The sequence below is a fragment of the Scomber scombrus genome, chromosome 23 (assembly GCF_963691925.1).
Source record: "Scomber scombrus chromosome 23, fScoSco1.1, whole genome shotgun sequence".
NCBI lineage: Eukaryota > Metazoa > Chordata > Actinopteri > Scombriformes > Scombridae > Scomber > Scomber scombrus.
The window spans coordinates 5,930,011-5,951,358 of record NC_084992.1 but is presented as its reverse complement, the minus strand read 5'-3'; the positions used below and the strand labels follow the sequence as shown (position 1 = coordinate 5,951,358).

At 37.7% G+C, this 21,348-nt stretch overlaps 1 protein-coding gene and 1 long non-coding RNA gene across 2 annotated transcripts; one reads left to right on the top strand and one right to left on the bottom strand.

Annotated features, from left to right (window-relative positions):
- Positions 1–4,116: 4,116 nt before the first annotated feature.
- LOC134006319 (butyrophilin subfamily 1 member A1-like) lies at positions 4,117–11,514 on the bottom strand. The gene is made up of 6 exons (XM_062445405.1): positions 11,393–11,514; positions 7,898–8,233; positions 7,404–7,614; positions 6,256–6,320; positions 5,212–5,319; positions 4,117–4,619 (listed from the first exon to the last, which is right to left on the bottom strand). Exons 1-6 carry the CDS (start codon positions 11,433–11,435, stop codon positions 4,117–4,119), a joined length of 1,266 nt encoding a protein of 421 aa, XP_062301389.1. The 5' UTR covers positions 11,436–11,514.
- Positions 11,515–19,288: 7,774 nt separating this feature from the next.
- On the top strand, positions 19,289–21,087 carry LOC134005944 (uncharacterized). The gene is made up of 3 exons (XR_009927898.1): positions 19,289–19,407; positions 20,736–20,791; positions 21,032–21,087. It is a non-coding gene; the product is annotated as an uncharacterized LOC134005944 (long non-coding RNA).
- Positions 21,088–21,348: the final 261 nt, after the last annotated feature.

Here is a 21,348-nt window from a genome sequence, read left to right as displayed (position 1 = left end):
ACATTTTTATTTACTTTATTTGTTTTGAGTCCAAATGGAGGAATTTGACATTTCTCTTCATTTTTAATCCACAGAAGACAAAGAGAAGCATAGGTCACCAACTGATTCATGTGAGTTAATATCTTGAGATCTCGGGAGATTATTACAATAAAAACCAGTAAACCAGGATATTTCCAGTATGTAAATATGTTTGCTTCTTCTCTGGGAAAACTAACTGGGCTTAATATTACAAATGAAAGCTACAGATGAAAGGGAAAAAAGTGGGATAATGGATGTTGGATGTTATTTTGCAAGCATGCCATAAAGCAGTAGTCTCGATCTTAATCTTTTTTACACTCCTTCAGGTTCTAACATGGGCGCCAGTATTGCTGTTGTCAGCATCCTCATCATCATGGTCATATAACCATGCATACTACTGGTAAGTCTCATCCTTTTCCTTATTATAAATACATTTTAAGTTTTAGTAACGCCATAAATTTTGATTATGGTAGTACATTACGTGCACAAAAGAAGCTGTGTCTTCTTTAAAACCTGCCACTTTATAACTTCTACGCTAAAGGGCTTTTAACCAATTAGTTTTAATGATTGTTTTGGCAGGCACTGACAAATCTATTTTTGTTGTTTAGGTAGCACGGTCGGAAGTAACACAGGGAAGTGGGATGACAAGAAGCCCATTAAATCGAAACACTGACAATCATCACTCGATCTTGAGCTACTGCCCAGCTCACATCTACAAGGAGGACATGTTTCCCAGCATGTTTTTCAGTGCTGGGGTTAGTTTGGGTTGGGATGGAGATCACTGGTAGTCCAGTTTCAATCAATACAGATGATTGGTTGTTTTTTGCTCTACCTATACATGCAGTTAATAGACTTTGCAGATTATCAGTATTGTAACTAAGCAATGTTAACCATTCTTATTTCATTTAGTGTATTTTGTACATGTTGAGATTTGTTTTGTTTGTTTTTACATTAAGTTACTTCATATTGAAGAGTATTATAAATTCACATTTTTGTAAAAAAAAAAAAATGTATACTTGACCTACCACTTTACCTCCTCTACCTTATAATAATAATATACTCTACCTTCACAGTCAATTTACTAGAAAGTTGAGCTTTTAAACATTAACATTTCTCAAAATGTTACACTGCACAAGAGAAGACACTATGGGTTTAATGAACATCCTGTCCTTGCATTATACATCTGTCTAATTGGAGGATTATTAATGTCATTTTATATTTATTAATCTCAAGCCTCTGCATGCCAGCATGCAATTATATTGACATGGGATTGTATAAAATGACATTATATTATATATATATTATATAAAAAAATCTGTTAAATACGTTTAGACAATAATTGGACTGCCTTATTTAGGAAGGATTAAGATGAGAAGAAGAGCAGTACTGTGATAACTGTGATATTGTGTAACTGATTTTTTTATATGGATTCTATGATAATGGTTTTATCCATTGGGTTGCCAAAAAAATTATGTGAGAGCATGTGAATGCTTGAATGCATACATTTATTTTATAAAAAATGTTTAATTAATTTTTTTTTAAGGCAAGGCTATTTTATTGGTATAACATATTTCATTAAATGAGTATAAAAGATGCTGACTAGAATACACGACACAATAACCAATGAAAAGTTGAGAATACAATGTCGCGTCATAGGAAATAATTAAATGGTAATCAGATGCTTTTTAGTATTAAAAGTCAATAGAAACGACAATAGGAAAAAAAGCACACAGTAGCCTATTATTCATAATACACACACGTAATTTACAACAAGGTTTAAGTTAGTAAAGTCTTTATTTGTATAGCACCTTTCATGGAAGAATGGCAGCTGAAACTGCTTTACAACAAAGAACATTACATACAACAAGTGCTTCTCATGAAACAGACATACAGCATTAAAAAAACATTAATGTAACATGAGATGGAACACAAAACGCATCGATAGGAATAACCTCGGTCTTTGAAGCCATAAGCAAACAGTTAGTGATTTGGGTTCCCAGCTAGTGAAACTTAAATAAATAAAAATAAAAAAAAAGGTCAGTAAACTGAAGTGGTAAACTATTCCAAGTGGGCAGAAGCTCAACCACCAAAAGTGTTTTTTATTAAATAAAGGAACAATTAAGTTACCAAAATGTGAAAAAAATCATGTAGTATGTGGAAAATTAAGGCTGGAGATATATGAAGAAGCCAACCCATTTAAAACCTTACAATGAAGAAGGGGGGCTTAAAATCAGCTCTTGCATGAACTCATAGCTAATGCAGTTAATGCTGATAAATCTAAAAACTCAACCAAATCACAAATCTAACCAATGAAAAGTGTTTTTAAAAAAGTTTGTGACTAAATCCCTTTACCCCGTTAGATATACAATGTACAAAGTTTGAAAGCAACAAAATAAAAAATAAAAAAGTTCTTAAAAAAATGAAATGAAATGTGTGAAGTAGTGCAGAGTATACAAAAGGAAAGCTTTAAAAACATACAAACATTTCATTGGCATAATTGTAAATACCGTAATTTACATGTAAAAGGTGCACACATTTTTTGAAATAAAGGTTTTGCATGTAACAATTAAAAAATATATTTTAAAAAATGTGCAATAACAGGAGCTTATATTACACGAATAAAGTGCTTTGACTTTTTCATGTAAATCAATCTAACCTGAGTCCATTTAAGTGTATAGAAACAATTTAAAATGTCTACACACTTCTATACTCTTAGTTAGGTCTTTCTCAGGGAAAGTTCTTTAGTGCAAAAGGATGTGTTGTGTTTTTCACTTCTACACAAGCACCGAATTGTTAGCATGAGCAGCATAGTCCATCCCAACAGTTTAACACACCGGTGATATCTGGGCGGTACTAAGACAATGAGATGCTTGTTAAGGTCACTGCTTTTGCCTCATTTTTGTTGTTTTAAAAGCAATAAAGAAAAAAAAGGTTGATTTTCATGTAGACAAGCATGATTAATTGCAAATAAAACAGTCTAAAAGGATTCCCATTATCTCCTTGACTGACTTTTTTATTTTTATTTGCCTAAGTTTTGAAATATCTGCTACTAAAACCTTCAATACAAACACCTGATTGTTCACTTGGTTTCATTATCTTCATGGGTAGTTCATGGGTGTTTGTAAACGTCTGTAATTCAAACTGTCTTTGTAGGACAACCACTCAGACTCCCAGATGTCCATAAAAACAGTGTCTAGGTGTTTGTTACATTTCTTGTTTTTAGTTTAAATAATCAATGGTGCTGGCTAGCTAACCAGCTATCGTTAGCCTTGATTTTAAAGCCTATTCACTACCATGTTCTTGTTGTAGCCTGGTTCTAGATACATAGTGATAGGGGAGCAGTTTGATCATTAACATATGGCGCTTTTCCACTAGACAGTTCCAGCACGACTCGCCTCGATTCGGCTCGCCTCGCCTCGGTACGGTTCCAGGACAGACCTTTTCCATTACAAAAAAGTACCTACTCAACGTGGGCGGGGTCGTCATAGCATGGCTCCGCGAAACTGCTGTGACTTTTTTTATACACGACACAAAACACATAAACAATGAAGGACATTGAGGCAGTGGTGTACTTGCTGCTGTATGTGGCTTTCTGTCTCACACAAAGCAAGAAAATTGAGCCGTATAGCTGTAACTATGGTTGTAACGCTGCTGCTGGTATTTAAAAATGCCGGACGGCTCATGACTTTTCCAGCGACAACTCTTCTGACCAATCAGCGGCCAGCAGTGTGACGACGTCACATTTTAGTGGCGTGGCTTGGCTCGCTTGGAACCTCACCAGAGCACGTACTAAAAAAGTACCAGGTACCAGGTACTTTCCCTAGTGGAAACGCAAAAAGAACCGAGGCTATTCGAGGCGAGTCAAGGCGAGTCGTGCTGGAACTGTGTAGTGGAAAAGCGCCAATAGAAGCCAAAGCAGATAATTACTGGCAGCAACTTGGTTTGGTACAGTACAGCATTGTGAAATGGTTCCCCACTCACCTGGGCATTATACCTCACCTCATTCCCCTCAAACTGTAATTTTTTCCTCAATTTTTCCAAATAGAAATATACCCAATCATATCGCCATGATCTCTATTCACATTAGTGCAACAGCTCTTACTCTTCAGGTAAATTTTCCAGTGGAGCGTATCGGTTAACTGAGAATGTATTTCTACGTTGGAACCGGTAGATGTTTTGACCAGACCGAGACTCAGAAACGCTCTTCGAACGAACCAAATGTCCTTCCCCTGAAGTGCTGGCTGAAGAAGAAACGGGCGACACAGCAGCATCATCTGTCAAAATATTTGGACTGCATCTTTGGATCAAAGGGGCGAGTGCTGAACTACCAGTTTGACTTAATGGGCCAGGTTTTGAATCATGGTTCAGGGGTAAATCACGAGATCTTGGAGGGTTGCTTTTGGTCGTGGCCGCTGGTTTTGGATTCTTGACATCAGAAAACCTTTTTGCCTTAGGGCTGTAGTCAGGGGGAAGGTTATCAGGTTTTGGAGTGTCCGGTGACATTCTGGGAACACTATCGTCAATCGTAGGCTGGTTCTGCTGACCAACAACATCACCGCATCCAGATCGGAAGTCATCAGCTGTGTCTTTTTGTTTCTCCACTGTGTGAATACAAAAAAAAGGATCTTCTGTTAGGATTTGCCTCGTATCTGACATTTATGAAAGTGTTATTTTACCCTTCTTGCAGTTTGTACCTAATATTTCCTACACCATTAATAGCTCTACAAACGGTTTAGAGAGCATCACTTTTCTTTGCTGGAAAGTTACAACAACTTGAACTACTTTGATTTTGGATTATTACAGTCAATTCAAATGTTCTCCAGTACTAACTCTGAGGATTTGGTGGTTTTCCTTTCCCAATGTGATGTGAAGCTTCCTAAGAACTACTCACTAACAACAAGGGTGTTTTGTCTGAGCTTTTCTAAGCTAAGTTTCTAAAAAATGTTAGGTTCTCCAAAAGGTCAGTGTACAACCAGAAAGACAACAATTTTGTACTTTCATTTTTCCTAACTGAGATGGGACCTGATCTGAGTTTTCAAGTTTGGCGCCACACAGTGCAAACGTCTAAAAAGACACTGTGGCAGACAATAAACACAACCTCTTCTACATGCCAAAATAAACCCGGACACAATGAGGTTAGACATTAAACAAGTTTCCATCTCCTCTTAATAAGAAAAATGTTGACAGACTTACCGAATTTCTTCCGTAAAAAGGCAACAAAGCCTAATCCACAGACAAAAAACCATATGGTCAGTAGAACAGTGATGCCGATGGATAGAGCGCAGGACTCCGTGAAGACAGCTGAAATAATTATATGATGATGAGATGATGATATGAGATCACACTGACATACGTACATTATCTAATATCACATAAAGAAGTACATCGTATGATCTGTCATAAATATTTTCACCCAAATCATTTGTTGTCAGATTATTTTGAGCTGCTTTCTGTCAAACACTGCAGGTTTTTCAGTCCGTGCACTTTTACCAAACTAAGAATTTACATCTGACATTTACACTTTTAAGTCGGTGGACTCTCCTCCTTACGTTTATGAATTAGGAAGTTAACCTGATGAAGGCTAGAAGCCAAAAAAAGTTGATCTAAAAACAAAGTTTCTCTATATACTACAAATGTCGCGGGAGTTTTGGCCTATTTAGATGTTTTCCCTTCGCCATGCACATTAGAAGCAGATGAAGTTGTGCCAGAAACGTTTACTCTGCTTCTGAATTAGAAAGAAAGTCAGTGCCATGAATGAAATGTGATAAAATGTGAAGAAATGGATCACACATGTAGAGAATCAGTCAAATACAGACATTTTATGTTATACAGTCACATTTATTCATTTGGCAGATGCTTTTGTCTAAAATGACCATCACCTTTGAGCAGTGTTAGAACAGACACTAATGACCAAAATACATCACCAAATCTATTTTTTCCCACATTTTAAACATATTTAAAACACATAAGGTTAAAGATATACAAAACAATGACTGTGGATCTTTGCCTATTTTCTATTTTTCTGTCTTGTCTAACAAATCACTTTTGCTAAATGCTACATTTATGGCCAAACTGGACAAAAATTATTGTCATATGATTATCATGAATAAAACAACCATCCAGTAATAGTAGTAGTATAAATAAAATAAACTGTATGGCAGAAAGGGTTTAAGAAATAAGTCAATTTAGGTTTTAGTTAATCTAGATGATACAGGATAGATTGCTACACCCGCATACCTGGTATGTTGATTCCTTTGACCCTGGTCTGGTTTATCTCCGGATGGTGAACTCTGCAGGTGACGCTGCGATGAAAAGATAGATTGATAAGTTTTAGATTACTGTTGATAAATCACCTTCTCAGCAGGGAAATATTATTTTATACCATTTTAATATCGTGAAAAGATTCTTTAGAAACTTAAAAAAAACAACAATATAAACACAATTAAACCAACATTCATGGTACCATAAACCACCTTAATATTTTAAGTTTTATGTATTTTATCGGACTAAAGTCTGTGTGCCAAAATCCCCATGTGTTCTATGCAGCGTCCTCACAAGAAAAAAAGACAGGTCTAAAATTCAGCCAGTAAAAAGGACCTATAGAGCTACGTTTACGCCATCTAGTGGCCGTAGTAAATATGACTCGGGGGAAGTGAAACAGTTCAGCCATCAATATGAAATGACAATCTGCCACATTAGGAGAAGGCATGCTGGATGGCTACTTAGATAGCAAAAAGTGCTACCCTTCCCAACTTTGAGTATCATGTTTCCAACTGTGAGTTTTTCTTTTTAATCGCTTCATGCTGTTCACAATGAAAGCCTCACAATTTTAAAGGAAGCAGGAACCACATTACAAGTGGTCATTTTAACCCAAGCCATGATCTTTCCCCGATGCAAACTGAAGTGTTTTTTGTGTATAATCCTAACCAGACCTTAACCACAGCGTCCCGACATAAAACCTTGTTAAGCAGCATGATAAACTACAATGGGTCGTTCTGGTGTGCAGGAATTATATGCAGTCATTTAATTATAAGGATGTGTTGGTTCTATGTTTTACTTGGCTGTAAAACGATCCTTCTGCCCCATTAATTTCCTATGGGACACGAGTGAATCACTTCACAAGGTATTTCTCCACAAGCGGACATCCTGAACATCTTTAGCATTTTAGGTGGAGATTTTTACTGTCACATCGGTATCTGTACATAAATATGATTCACTCCACTGTTTAATGTGCAAGAGACTTTAAACCTGGAAATAGATTATTGCTTAGAACTGATAGACTGATTACATTTATATTGATATAGCCAGGTAACTAAAGTTAATGACTACTTATAATGAAAGATAGCTATGAACATCTCTTGTAGAAGATAAAACTGAAATTAAACCTGTTGGTTGTAGTTGGCACAGTCACTCTCCTTGTGATGTTGAAACATCTCCCTGACGGGTTTCTCCGTGGGTTTTCTGCACTGATGGTGTGACCATTATCATCCACAAACATTATCTCAGGCTCTGGCTGACAGCAGTCCACTCCACACTGTAGAGTCACTTCACCACCCTTAACTGAAATGATTGAGAGTTTTGGCTCAGGAACTGCACCTACAAAGACAAGAATTATGCAATTGTTATATTATATAACCATTGAATTTCCCAACCAACATTTTTATTCAATCCTTAGTCAAAAGATAAGCTCATACATATTATGAAGGTTAAACAGGCTTCAGGAAAAGTTAAAGGAATACTTTCCTTAATGATAAACCACTGAATGTCCCTCACCAGTAAAGCAGCGAACCCTGTCCCATAACTAAAACAGGTGTTTTTTATGAAACTATGATGCAAAGCCGATAAAATCAACATGATAAATAACCTTGACTTGACTTACGGACAACGAGCTCCAGAGTTGCTACAACCTGTTGGCTGCTCCCCTGGAGTGTCTTACATATGTATTTTCCTGCATCAGACAACTGCACAATGGAAATCATCAGCGAGACGTCTCCATTTTTCAGTTCGTTCATGATGAGGTGCGTCCTATACTGGAAGACTGGGTTCTTCATTGCGTGGGTCTCACAGCCATCGCGGTACAAGAAGGCGATGTTGGGTTGGGCCAGACCTTCCTTAGACCACTCGACTGTCGGGAGGTCATCGCTGACGGTGATGTGGCATGGTAGTAGAACTGTTTGGCCAGCGAAGGCCGGGATCTTCTTGCTATTTGCCAAAGCTGCACATAGAAAAAAAAAACAAAACACACAAAACATTGGAGGTGTTAGCAATATTTTCTATTTTATTAATGTCAAATCCCACAAAAAGTCAAAAATTAACAATGTATTGATCCTATGTATTATCTGTATATCCAAAGCCTGATATTATCTTATTCCACTGTGCTGTAGAGCTCTGTCGTTGTCCAAAAACTATTAAAAAAACACCAGAGAGCCACTGAATGACATGTTCCTTCATTACTGTAGTTTATTTTATACAAACCAACCAACATACACCTTCCTGTTACTGTAAATATTTACTAGAGCACCAAATATGTATTAATCCACAGCTGAAAATAGTCCCCAACAGATACACTATTAGCTCCTTTTCAAATAATGTTTCTAAAAACTACAGTGCGAAGCTGTTTTTTGGAACTTAATGAGCCATTTTAAAACATAATCTGGCGTTTTCTTCAGTAGTAACCAAATTGGCTTTAGGTTGAGAGTCACAGACAAGGAAGTCAGAGGTTAACACAAATAAAACACATTGGTGGTTTTGGTGTTTTCATGGGGTTTGATGATATTAACAAAACTATTTAAAGATGGCAGACTGTATACATCTATGTGTCTAATAAGTCATGAGTCATCATGTTTTACAGCATCTTTCAACTCACTGTTTAGTTTTTATGGCCCTTAACTTTACCTGTGTTAGTTTAATCTCTCATCAGTTTCACTTCAAGGTGCAATCTGCAGCTGTTGTCAGTAATGAAGCTCTAAAAAGTTACTGGAAACACAGTACTGGACCATCCCCAAACAATTTACTTGTCAGTAAACGTGGTAACAATGTGTGGCCAAAGAACAGTCTGTGGCTGAAGACTGTCTGGCTGTTGTAATAGTGTGATGTTGGGAGACGTCACATCATAAAAAAGCAGAATTTCAGTTCCCTTTTTGGTCTCTGAAAATTATTCAAATGGCTGTTGGTCGAACTGGTCACAACAAAGGTTATGCAATCTGTGTAGAAGTGTTCCTTTTATTTTTAGTCATGCTATTCTAGGATGTCAACACTGGCCAATGGTCAATATTGCTATGAAATTTTGTTAAGACATTAATGGTCCCAAGAGGATAAAGCCAGATGACTTTGGTGATCCTCTAACTCTTCCTCTAGCGCCACCAGCAGGTTGACATTTGTTGTTTATAGGGAAATGTCTCATGATATTTGTATGGATAACCATTAAATCTGGTCAGACAGATGCATTAACTTTTCATCTCCATCATCAAAGTGTTTAAAACCAAATAACTGCAAAACAAATGTTGTTTAGCGCTAACTAGCAAATATTAGCATGCTGATGTTTGTATTCCTCTCTGCCATAGAGCTCCATTGTTAAAACTATTAAAAACACATCAATGAGCCAAACCACTGGATGACACGTTCATTCATTATCATGAACATCACTGCAGTTTATTTTCACTGAATGCCACACACCCCGTCCTGCTGCAAAAAATACTCACTACATCACCAAATATGTATCAACACAGCATGCTAATGTGTCTATAAGTTAAGTGTTGTGTGTTCAGTGTGTTATAAACAACAGGAATTTTGTAGAGAAGAAACAGTTTAAAGAATTTTGCAATGTAATCTACATGATAGTCATAGCAAAGCGAGGTCTGAGGAGGTCAACATTCAAATAATGAACAAAAAAATTAACAAATTCACTCATATAAGTATACACACCCCCCCACACACACCAGCCCACCACTAAATACTAGACTCAAAACACTATTTTATGAGTTCTCATGGCAAAAGTTGTACCAAGATATAGTGCAAGACAGGATGTGGTTGTGCTACACGTTATAGCAGTCGCCCTTGTGACAATGAAATTCTTACGACAACTACCCTCGCACCAAGTTACTGTACATGCTTGCTCAACATGTGTGTGACTAAACCGTAGACACTTGACTTCTCTGAGATCAACAACACAGTCATAACGGTCATGACCCTAAATAATGGTAGTAATACTGTGTGAAAATGCTATTGTCAGCTCCTTTCAGAGACAGGCCTTAACACATGACAGTTTATGTGAAACATGAGAAGGATATCTCAACTTACTGGAAGACAGTCTGAATAAAGCAATGTGAAACAAGTATCAGGTGACGGGCAGCGTTCCTCATTGTTTAAAGTACATACACAATCCTTACAGCATGGGTGTTCAAGTACTGCTTGTTTCAGTAATAAAATGTCAACAATGTAATGCAATACTCTGAAGCCGGCCATTCATATTCACAGTATCTGACAGCTAATTACACAGTCAGGTTTTATATCTAAACAACCACAGAGCATATTAAGTTGTCCAAATTAACTCCACCTGGCCCAGCCACAGCATCAAAAAGTTGCTCACACATTAATATGTCAGTAATAATACTCATTATTCATTTTCCTGATAACACGTCCAAACATTTCTTGAATTTCAGATCATATTATCACAGTATAGACTTTAATCTAAGTACTCATTATAGTCCATAGGCTATTTGAAACATATTTACTGTATTAGGAATACATAAAATTACCGAGATATTATCAGAGATTAAGGAAACACGCTAAATTGAAATCTGGCTTCTCCAACTATAAAACTAAAGCCAACTATGTTCTCATTTGACATTTTCATTCCAGTGCAGAACTTATGGTTTTGTTAAGGCCTCTCCATTCATCCTTATCATGGTGCTGGTACGTGATTTAATACATATTTAGGCAATAACTGCAGATGAGATTATTTAGAGTGAAAGATGAAAAAATGCTTTTTCTTTTTTTACAACCTGCTTGTAATATTAGTAGGCCGCACTTGTAATGTTGGTGCTGGGCTGTTAACACGAGACGACAGTGTTTGTATTGAACCAAAACTTCTTGGATCAGGTGAGTGAGCTTCAATCATCTGTGATTTCAAAACACTTTGAACCAAAAGTAAACATAAAGCGGATGACAGAAGTCTATTTTTTAAAGTGGTTTTTGGTCCCGATCAGCCCAACACAGTCCTTAAAATGATGCTTTACTTCGCCGCTGACGACCACGCAATTAAACGCTACAATAAAGCCTTTTCAACCATTTTTTAACAAACACGCCAATAACGCGCCGCGAGGGAAACAAAAGCAAGATATCTGTCACATGTCACACATATATCACACATTACCTGCACAACACAGCAAAACAGCCAGGAGAAGATGAGCAGACATTGCAAAACACAAGTGTTGAGGTGTTCCCTGCTTGGAAAAAAGTAAAATTAAAATCGGTCGGACTTGCAGTTCATTCAAAAAGTTGTCGCATTCCACCCCGCCCCCTTATTGCTCTGCTCTGCTCTGCTCTTCTTCCGGGTGGGCTGGTCAAATGCATGTGATTGGCTGGATGTCGGTTCAATCAATCTAACTTTACCAAAATGGTTTTTCCTGTGGGCAGTCGAGGTAAATTGAACGGAAGGAAAAATCTAAAGTGCGTGGGCCAAGAATAACCAACTTCATCCCCACTCCATTCAGGTCAGGTGACATCAAGATGTGCTGCAGGCAATGTACACTGTGTGATGCAAGACAAATTCCTGTATCTTCACCAGAGGGCCCGAATTAAAACAACTGTAGCTACTAATCCGATCACAACTTGTGACAACAGGTATGTTCTTCATCATCATTTATCCAAGTATGCCAACCCCTACGCCATTCCAGACCAACGCTTCACAACAGCTGCAAAAATGTTTGTTTGAAAACTTCATCTGTGAACATGGCATCACGGAAATGCTGCACAAAACACAAATTAGCCCTCATCATCCCCAGTGTGACAGTATGATAGCAGTCTGGTGAACGGGATGACGGCCTGACCCAAATTTGGTTTGGCTCACAACACCAGCAGCCTTCACTCTTCAACAGCTTTCACAGCATTCTCCCTCATGCACAGTCATGAGGCCAGGATGTCAGCCAAAATGCTGTTACATAACGATGGATGAAATCCATCTGCTCCAGACCATGTTATATGCACGTCGTTTTAAATAAGCCATCTTAAATAATACAAATACAATACAAAATCTGGACATCATTTTCACTGAGTTAGCCTATATCTTATAAAGTAAGATGCACACATGCACATACACACTGCATAGCCACTTCCATTAATAATTAGACCAAGTAGTGTAGTGTAGCATAATCTTACATCTTCATCATTACTTATGTGGTTAATGAACAACGTTTCTGTTCTAAAATATCTATGTTTATATATAAAAGTGTTTAATGAGCAAAACTAATTGTTTGTTGTTTTTAACCATACATGAGGCTTATAGTAGGGGGGGGAAGGCAGAGTGGGAAGGGTGTCTTTGTGTTGTTCAGTTTGCAATGCTATTTTAAATGCCTTTTGAAGAAAGTACATGTGTAAAATGTGTTAAAGTATGTTTTATGATTCAATTGTACATTTTTGGGACAGTCTGAAGAAGAGGAGAAGGCTCAGAAGGTCACTTGTGATATCCTATTAAATTATACCTGCATTGGGAGCTACAGTGTGCAGACTTTTTCTCTGCTGTTATAGATTTAGTTATTTGGTCCAACACCTTTTTTTTTTACTCCGGATGTATGTTTGCATCTAATTGTTCTCCAACTGTCTTCATCATTCTGAAACCAACTAACCAATCGTGAGGATGACTCATTTTCATTCCTGCCACCTAAAAAGAGGCAAGAAAATAGTCTTTTAACCTACATGATCTAAGTATTGTGCACATTTGGCATGAACTGCATTACTAATCATCTCATATCGTCAATCTTCAGAATTGATTATTAGGCCAACAGAAGAACATTTCCTCAAATTACTTTAGATTTCTTCAGAGCATTGCAGGATAATAATAATATTTGTAAGTGCTTTACAAGAGAGCATGTAAAAAGGTATTACAGCAGTCCACACAAAACAGACACACACAATGATACTGTATACATAGATAGACACATTCATATAGTTCAAGTCCAATGAATAGCTTGAAATGGTACAAAGGTAAGTGGTGAGCTGCTAGAGGTTAAAAAAAAGGTAAGGTTACCCAAAAACTGAAAATTATACAAAAACACTTAAAAATGTAGGTCTTTCCTAGAGAGAAATTGTGAAAAAAGGTGTCAGTGAGTACAGTTTCACTCAGAAACTGGGGGAAACTCTGAAAGGAAGAGGTCTGGCACACCCAAAGCCACAACAGAGTCAGAAGACAAGTTTCTGCGAGTCAACAGCTTGCGTGATAGGCGGCTCATAGGACAACAACTTCAAGCACAGCTTCAAAGTGGTCGTAGTAAGCAAGTCTCAGTTTCAACTGTGAAGAGAAGACTTCCAGTTGCAGGTTTGACAGGTCGAGTTGCAGATAGAAAGCCATTGCTAAGACGTCAGAATAAGAATAAGAGGCTTGCCTGGGCCATGAAACACCGCCAATGGACTACTGAAGACTGGAAGAAGGTGTTATGGACTGATGAATCAAAATTTTAAATATTCTGTTCATCACGCAGGAGTTTTGTACGCCGTCGAGTAGGCGAAAGAATGGTTCCTCAGTGTGTGACATTAACTGTCAAATATGGAGGAGGAAGCATGATGGTCTGGGCTGTTTTTCTGGATCCAGGGTCGGCTACCACAGCGTTCTGCAGCGCCATGAAGCACCCTCTGGTATGCACGTAGTTGGTCAGGGGTTCATCCTACAGCAAGATAATGACCCAAAACATAAGTCCAAGCTATGACAGAACTACCTTAGGAAAAAAGACAAAGATGGTAAGCTTGAAAAGAAATTTCAATAAAAAACTGGAAGAATTGGGGTGTTCTAAAACTTTTGACCGGTAGTCTATATAAAACAGAAACAAAAAGTTATTTTTAAAAAGTAGTGATAATAATAATTCAAATGAAGGTGAAATGCTGAGAGCCTGATTTTATGGTACTTTATTTGATCTATTCTTGGTCACTTTTCTCTTCCTCTTTTCTTATTAACTTCTTTCACTATATCAATGGCACTCATTTATTGTCCTGGCTCCTCACCACACAATTTTCCCTTCTCTTCTCTCTTCTTCTGCTTTTTCTTTACTTTTGCAGTGTCACTTCTCTCATTTTCACTTCTCTCACTTGTCCTGCTTCCTCTACTCCTACACAGAATTTCCCCTGCCCTTCCCTCTTGGCCCCCTCATTCATTTTTATCTCTTGGCTCGTCATATGCTGGTTTGCTCAAAGACACCATGTGACTAAATGAGTCACAACACACACACAAACACACACACACACACACACACAACACCCCTCCCCCTCCTCCTACTCCTCATTAAGGTGAACCAGCAGAATGGCGATATTTTCCCAGAAGTAGAACTTATGCTCCTGTAATTTTCCAGCGCAGTCAAAGAGAACCCAAATGCAGTTAAATAAACACCCTACATCAAAACAAAAACTCAATTTTCACTGGAGAGGCCCTTTTGAAATATTGGAGTGCCTCAGATCTGATATGGACTCTCCTGGACTGACGTACAGGATTTGTTATCTCCTGGATCAATCTCACAAGAAATCTATATAAGTTGAAGTCTATTTAAGTCATTGTAGTTTATAATCATCTTAAATTCTGTGTCAAAATGTCTAAACAGTCTCGATCTAACAGGTTTAGTCTACTTCATATATGTGTGATGTGTCTCATTCTGTCCATTTAAACCTACATCCACCAACTGTCTGACTGAGGACCTCACCTGCCTGAAGGCCAAAGATCACAGAGTCTACAGACACACCTGTCCTCACTTCATCATGTGGTGCTAATGAGGTCCTCACAGGTCTGATCCGATCTGTCAGAAATAATATTGATCACCTCTTCATTCTGTAAGATCTGTAGACTGTCATAGTTGTTTCAGTTATTACTGTATCAAGCACCATCACTGGAAACATGAAGACTTTGCTGAGTTGGTTCAACTGTTATCAATCATCAGTCTGACAGAGAATCCATCAGAATTAAAAGAAAACTGTATCATTATTATTATTATGTGTACATATTGTAAATAAGTCTATTAAATAAGGAGAAGTTGTTGTGACTCTTCTGTGCGTATCAGAAGTTCTCAAGTACAACGTTCAGAAACAACAAATTAGTGATAATAAACTTTATTGATACCCAAAACAATTACAGAGTGCTTTACACGCTGCATCGATTACAATAATATGAAGACACAACGCCTGTGTTTTATATCTGATATCAGGAGGAGGACTATAACTCCTCTCAAAGATTTTCTCTGGCACAGATCAGCCACGCTCCAACTGATGTTTGACCTGTATTTATTTTCTTCCTTTAACCAGCAACATCTTCGATTGATCATCAAACACTGTGAACTAATATTAAATACATATTGCAGACATAAAGACTTTATAAATACAATATGAATATACAAACATAAATATACTGCCAGCTAAAAACACATGCACAAACAGACACTGTATGCTTCTTTTGGAGCTACTTAAAACGCTCTGTGGACAAACTCCTTTCTCCATGCTAACTGTAGGTATCACCATAACCCCAGGAACATCATCATCATGCAAACATCAAACATTAAAACAACAAAGGAAAATGGGACAAAAATGTCAATTTATTTGCAAGAGAATAAAAAAACAAGTCAATCTCTTCACATAGGACTATTGTCAGCAGCATCAGTCACGCAACAGAAATTAGACTGTCTTTCCAGAAGGTGGTGCTATAAGCTCACTTCTAAATATCTAAGAGTTCATGTTTGACTCCCAATGACTCTTAATGAACTAACCAGCCTGATCAACACATGCAGGGGTTTTGAATAGTTTCTGTTCAATCAAAGTCACCACTTAACAAGTTAAGTCCAGTTACTGGTTCACAGTGCTTCCTTGTAAGAAACTACCTCTGGTTTAATGCAGTGAGAGTGCTACTTGAAGTACCTGCAAGCAGAGGAGTCAGGACCAAGACCGGGTTGCTGCATTAAGGCTGAAGTTTAACAGATCTGACCTATTTTACCTGCTTTATCTTCAAAGAATTTCCTGTGTATCCCCCTCTCAGTCTCTGTGGTGAGTTGTACACGCAATGGGTTCCTTGCATTACCACATGTGATTTCTTGTAACTGCACATAATGTCACTCATATGGTACAACATGCCTTCTTCTTTATATAGCAAACTGTAAACTACTATGAACATTGTAGAGTTAGTGAAGAACAGTAGCACTTATCACTGTGTATCAGATAACATCTGTGATGATTTAGAACATATTTATTCTAACCTATGTCTATAAATGCATTGTCTCAAGGCATGCTGGGAACTCACCCCAACTATCCTCAACATGCTACAATATGTATTCAGAAAGTTTTGTGATAATTAAAACAGTTTGTTTCGGTTTTACATTATCATTCCTTTCTTACCATTGTGTTTTTGTTATTTTCTCCTTGTAGGACTCCCTTTTCATGTGTGTTTCTATCAGCTTCACCTGCAAATCTGTCATTAGCAATAGAAGAAAACTGCTTTGTATGTTGATATTATTTGATATACGTTATAAATACAATATACAAGATTTTTGACTGTTAAATGTATAAAGAGAAAATTGTATATTAAATTTACAATATCAATTACTTTTCATTTCTCTATTTCATCTTCAGTTCTGTATTTTGTCTCTATCAAATTAAAGCTGAATAAATATATATTTAAAATATATTGTAGCTTATATATATGTACAGTCAGAGTCCGCCAGTTTATCATCATTTAAGTATATATATATTCATATAATGAAAACCTATTCACACGTTTTGCCACACTTGCCACACGAGCTGCTTCTCTTCCTGTGTCTTCCTGTGGTCTGCTGCAACAGAACGAAACTGATCTACTGTGTTCTTTGCACAAAACCACAATGTTAGCACCCTTTCTACACTGTTGTGTTCACCAACTTATTTTTCGTCACATCTCAACATTTCCACTGTGGCAGCTCTAACACCTTTTCTGACAGTATATTTCTGTCCTCTTGTGCTCTGAGACGTAATGGTCTCCGAAGAATTCAGTGGAACTTTGAAGTAAATGGGTATGGCTTGTTACAATTTGATACAGAGCATATTAAAATTATACTTTCAATTTGCGGAAACCCAACATTCCTCCATAAGAAAGCGAAAACGACGGCCGAAAGGAAAAACTCCCCTTTTATTAGGAAGAAACCTTGAGCAGAACCTGGCTCTGGCGGACAACCATCTGCTTTGACCGGTTGAGTCGTCTGACAATAACATAAATCTGAAAGGAGGAATGGTTGCATGGATCAGATTGGAGGGTTACGACTTTAAATCTGGGGAATGAGCAAACCGAAAGCTGAGAATGTGACGTAGAATTCCAAGCAGCGTAAGGAATGTCCATAGCTGATTGTGTGGATAAGGACTGACAATGCGTCGGCAGTAAGAGGAAGCTGGTGAGGATTTTCAGTTGGCTTGTAGCAGTGAATTTAACAGAGTGGATGGATACCAGACTCTGTTGTTGTTTAAGAGTTTAGGGAAGAAGCAGATGACAATAGGATAAGTGTGTGATATGTGTTAGTTGGGAAGCGGGCATCAATAATGAAATGGTGCTAGTGATGAAATAGAACGACAAGTAGGTTACGTTGAAGTTGGTGTGAAAGCATTGGCTGGTTGATCTCATGAAGGTGGAGATGTTTTGAGAATGTTGCAGGCAAGAACTGCCTGATCTCAGCTGGCCATTTGGCGGAGAATGATCATCCACCATGGAAACCCCCAAAACTGGCTTGCATGGTTCAGTCTGCTGAAGTTGCAGGAGTGGCGCTTGGGGGCACTGACATCTTGATGCCAATGCTCGGGAGAAATGAGCTGCAGGGATCAGTAGAGCAGGCTGCAGTGGTGGTTGGAGCCTGATGTCCCGAATGAAGCTGTCTGCTGTCAACCGTAGCGAAGTGGGGTTGGATTGAGGAAACAGCAGGGGTGTTGGCATCCAGTTGCAAGATGTCTCGGCCTAAGTGAAGTGCTGAGATTGGAGTGAGGAAACAGCAAGGGGTGCTGGCATCCCTTTACTGGATGCCCCAGTCAAAGTGAAATGCTGCGGTTGGACAGAGGTCAGGGGTCGCTGCCATCCCAGTTTCAAATGTTCCAGCCGAAGCCAACTGCTGAGATTGGAGCAGGGAAACAGCAGGGGGCGCTGGCATCCCAATGCCAGGTTCCCGTTCTTAGAATGATTTTAATCGCAGACAAAATTGAAGTGACATTAGGTTAGCTAACTAGTAACTTGCACGTCAGAAAGGACGTTACAGAAGCGACTAAATCTTTTTTTCTGTGGCCATTGAGGCTATGGTGCTCTGTGACGTCATGCTTGATGATTCGAGCCGTTATTGGCTTTGGCGAAAAACCGGAAGTGGGGGAGACTTAGTGACTTTTGTTGCCGCTCAGTAAATTACGTCTGTGGTGTTTTACAACATTTTTTTTTTTTAATTTAACTTATGTCTGTAAACACATTGTCTCGAGACACGCTCAGCCCAACTATCCCAAACACGCTACAATATGTATTCAGACTATTTAGTGATATTTAAATCAGTTTTTTGTTTTTATTTTGTGTTGGGTTTTTTTACATTAACATTTTGTTCATACCATTGTGTTTTTATAATTAGTTTCCACCTTCAGTTCATTATACATTCAGGGAAATTCCAGTTGATTCATCTTAAACTCAGATTAAGTGTCATTTTCTGATATGCTTTAAACATTTAAATCTGCACAATTACCACAAGACTGCTAACAGTGAATCAGATGTTTCAGTTACTTGTTTATATTGAACGAGCAACGACTCAGTTTGTGTCACCTGAATTATTACCTGGAAGGACGAACTGCTTCAGTACTAAACAGTAAATGTTTTAGATGAGGAAGTAAACAGCTTTAAACTGCACTGTGTCATATCACCTCTACTTACAACACGCCCCCACCTTGTCATCGGTTGTGTGGTTGGCACTTGTAAGAAACTATCTCTGTTTTAAAACAGGAAAGCACTATATGAACAGGCAGAGGAGTCAGGACCAGGACTGGGTAACTGCATTAATGCTGAGGTTTTTGCTCTTGTTGTCAATGAGTTTAATAGATCTGTCTAAATAGATTTTAGCAGCATATTAATAAAAGTTCTTCAGGGTTTAATGCTGGACAAGAAAACTTTGAGTTCTGGACTTTTTTCACTCTCATCAGGGAATTAAACAAACAGCAACGGTAAGACTTCATATGGACAATTTATATAACCCATCATCAGAGGTGGAAGAACTATTCACATATTTACATTTACTTAAGTAAAAGTACCTGCCAATGTAAAAATACTTAGTTACAAGCAAGACTCATAAACAAAAACTCCTATTTTAATACCCTGCTTTATTTTCCATCACTGCTCATTGTTGCAGTACAATATGAGGTTAGATGTTAAATGTTTGTCATTGTCACTGTAATACAGCGTTAACAAAACCAGTTTAACCACCACTGATCTTGTGACTTAAGATTTCCAAGATTAGCTTTGCCTCCTATCTTTAAAGTTTTATGCAGATCTCATTCCATAACAGAAAAAGGCATGGGAACTATTTAAATACCTGTGCACACAATTTCAGTCACAGTGCAACATGCCTTATTTTATAATAACAAACTGTTAACTACTAGAAACATTATAGAGTTAGTGAGGAACAGTAGTGCTAATCACGGTGTATCAGATAAGATATGTGGTGATTTACATATTTATTTTAACTTGATGAAAACATTTTTTTTTCTATGTTTATTTTATTTGATATACATTTACTGTGCAGTGTTATGTAATAGTATGTTATGTTTTGCATTATGCTCAAACATGCAGTTCATATTTTCAATGTAATAAAAGGTTTTTTTTTAATCACACCATGACACACCTGTTACACTTCAGTTATGCATGTTTTAATAAGCAAAGTGGATGTTTACATGCAGAAGGCACAACTGTTTAGTGAACGCATTTACAACAGACTTTATTTGATAATATGAACCACACTCAGAAATGATCTCAGAACAGAAGTCTCATCTGATTTTAGTTCTCCATTCAGAAGTTGATCTTGTGACTTGTGTATTATTTTCTCACGCAAACTTGACGATAACTTACTCTGTTGACCCACTTAAAGGTTATTTTAGCATTGTTGAAAAGATAAAAGTTACATTTTACTGTATCAAACATTTGAAGCAAACCTTTTACATTCCTTGTGCAGGAGGTTTGACAGGTTTGTACAGATTTGTTAGTTTCACTTTTATGTGCAGCTGCTGGGACAAACTGTTTTACTGTCGAAAAGTTATTTGGCGCCATCTTGTGACAAAATACTTAACTGCAGTACAGAAACTGAAGCTTTTTTTTAAATGTATTCAATTATAACTAAATTAACAATAGAAATGACTAATGTTTCTGTGGTTGTAGTCCACATTGTTTCTGACATGAGAATCGAGGTTTGAAACTGTAGATTTTCCTTCTCACACCTGTGATGACTGAACTTTGACCTCATGTGTTCATGACTCCTCTTCTCTGTCTCCTCTCACAGGGAGAAGATGATCTGCAGGATCCTTCTGCTCATCAGCCTGACCTCCTGTGTCTCTGGTTAGTTTACATCCTCACTTCATCATCCAAAAGAGAAAAGTCAAAAGATTTGATGACTTTAGTTGTAAAATATATCAGTGAAAACATCAACAGAACTATTAAAGCCAGTAGAAACTCTTCATCACAGTTGGGAAGATGATATATATTCAATTATTGCTTAGATTGTATTTATTATTGGTATCAAGCATGACCTTTTTACTGGTGTATTTTAAACACTTTCCCTCTCTGTCTCCTCAGCAGGAAGATTAGTGGTGGCAGTGACTCAGACCTCCTATCAGGCAGAGGAGAACCACAACATCACACTGGAATGGCTGTTTACAACCAAACTTGACGGTTCCTCCACCTCACTGAGCATCATCTGTTACATGGTGACTGATCGTAAGCCCTCAGTCCTGTATTATCTACAAAAGGGTGTTGAGGTCCCAGAGTCTCAGGATGAACAGTTTGCAGGACGAGTTCAGAGTGAAAAAGCCGCTCTCAGAAAAGGACAAATCAGACTTCATGTGTCCAGACTCAGGACTGATGACTCGGGTCTGTACTGGTGTGAAGTTAAAATA

Coding starts and splice junctions, on each gene's coding strand:
- LOC134006319 (XM_062445405.1), bottom strand. CDS start 11,435: ATGTCTGCTCATCTTCTCCTGGCTGTTTTGCTGTGTTGTGCAG. Junction 8,234..11,392: donor TGTTTTGCTGTGTTGTGCAG/GTAATGTGTGAT, acceptor TTCTATGTGCAG/CTTTGGCAAATAGCAAGAAG. Junction 4,620..5,211: donor CTTTTTACGGAAGAAATTCG/GTAAGTCTGTCA, acceptor GTATTCACACAG/TGGAGAAACAAAAAGACACA.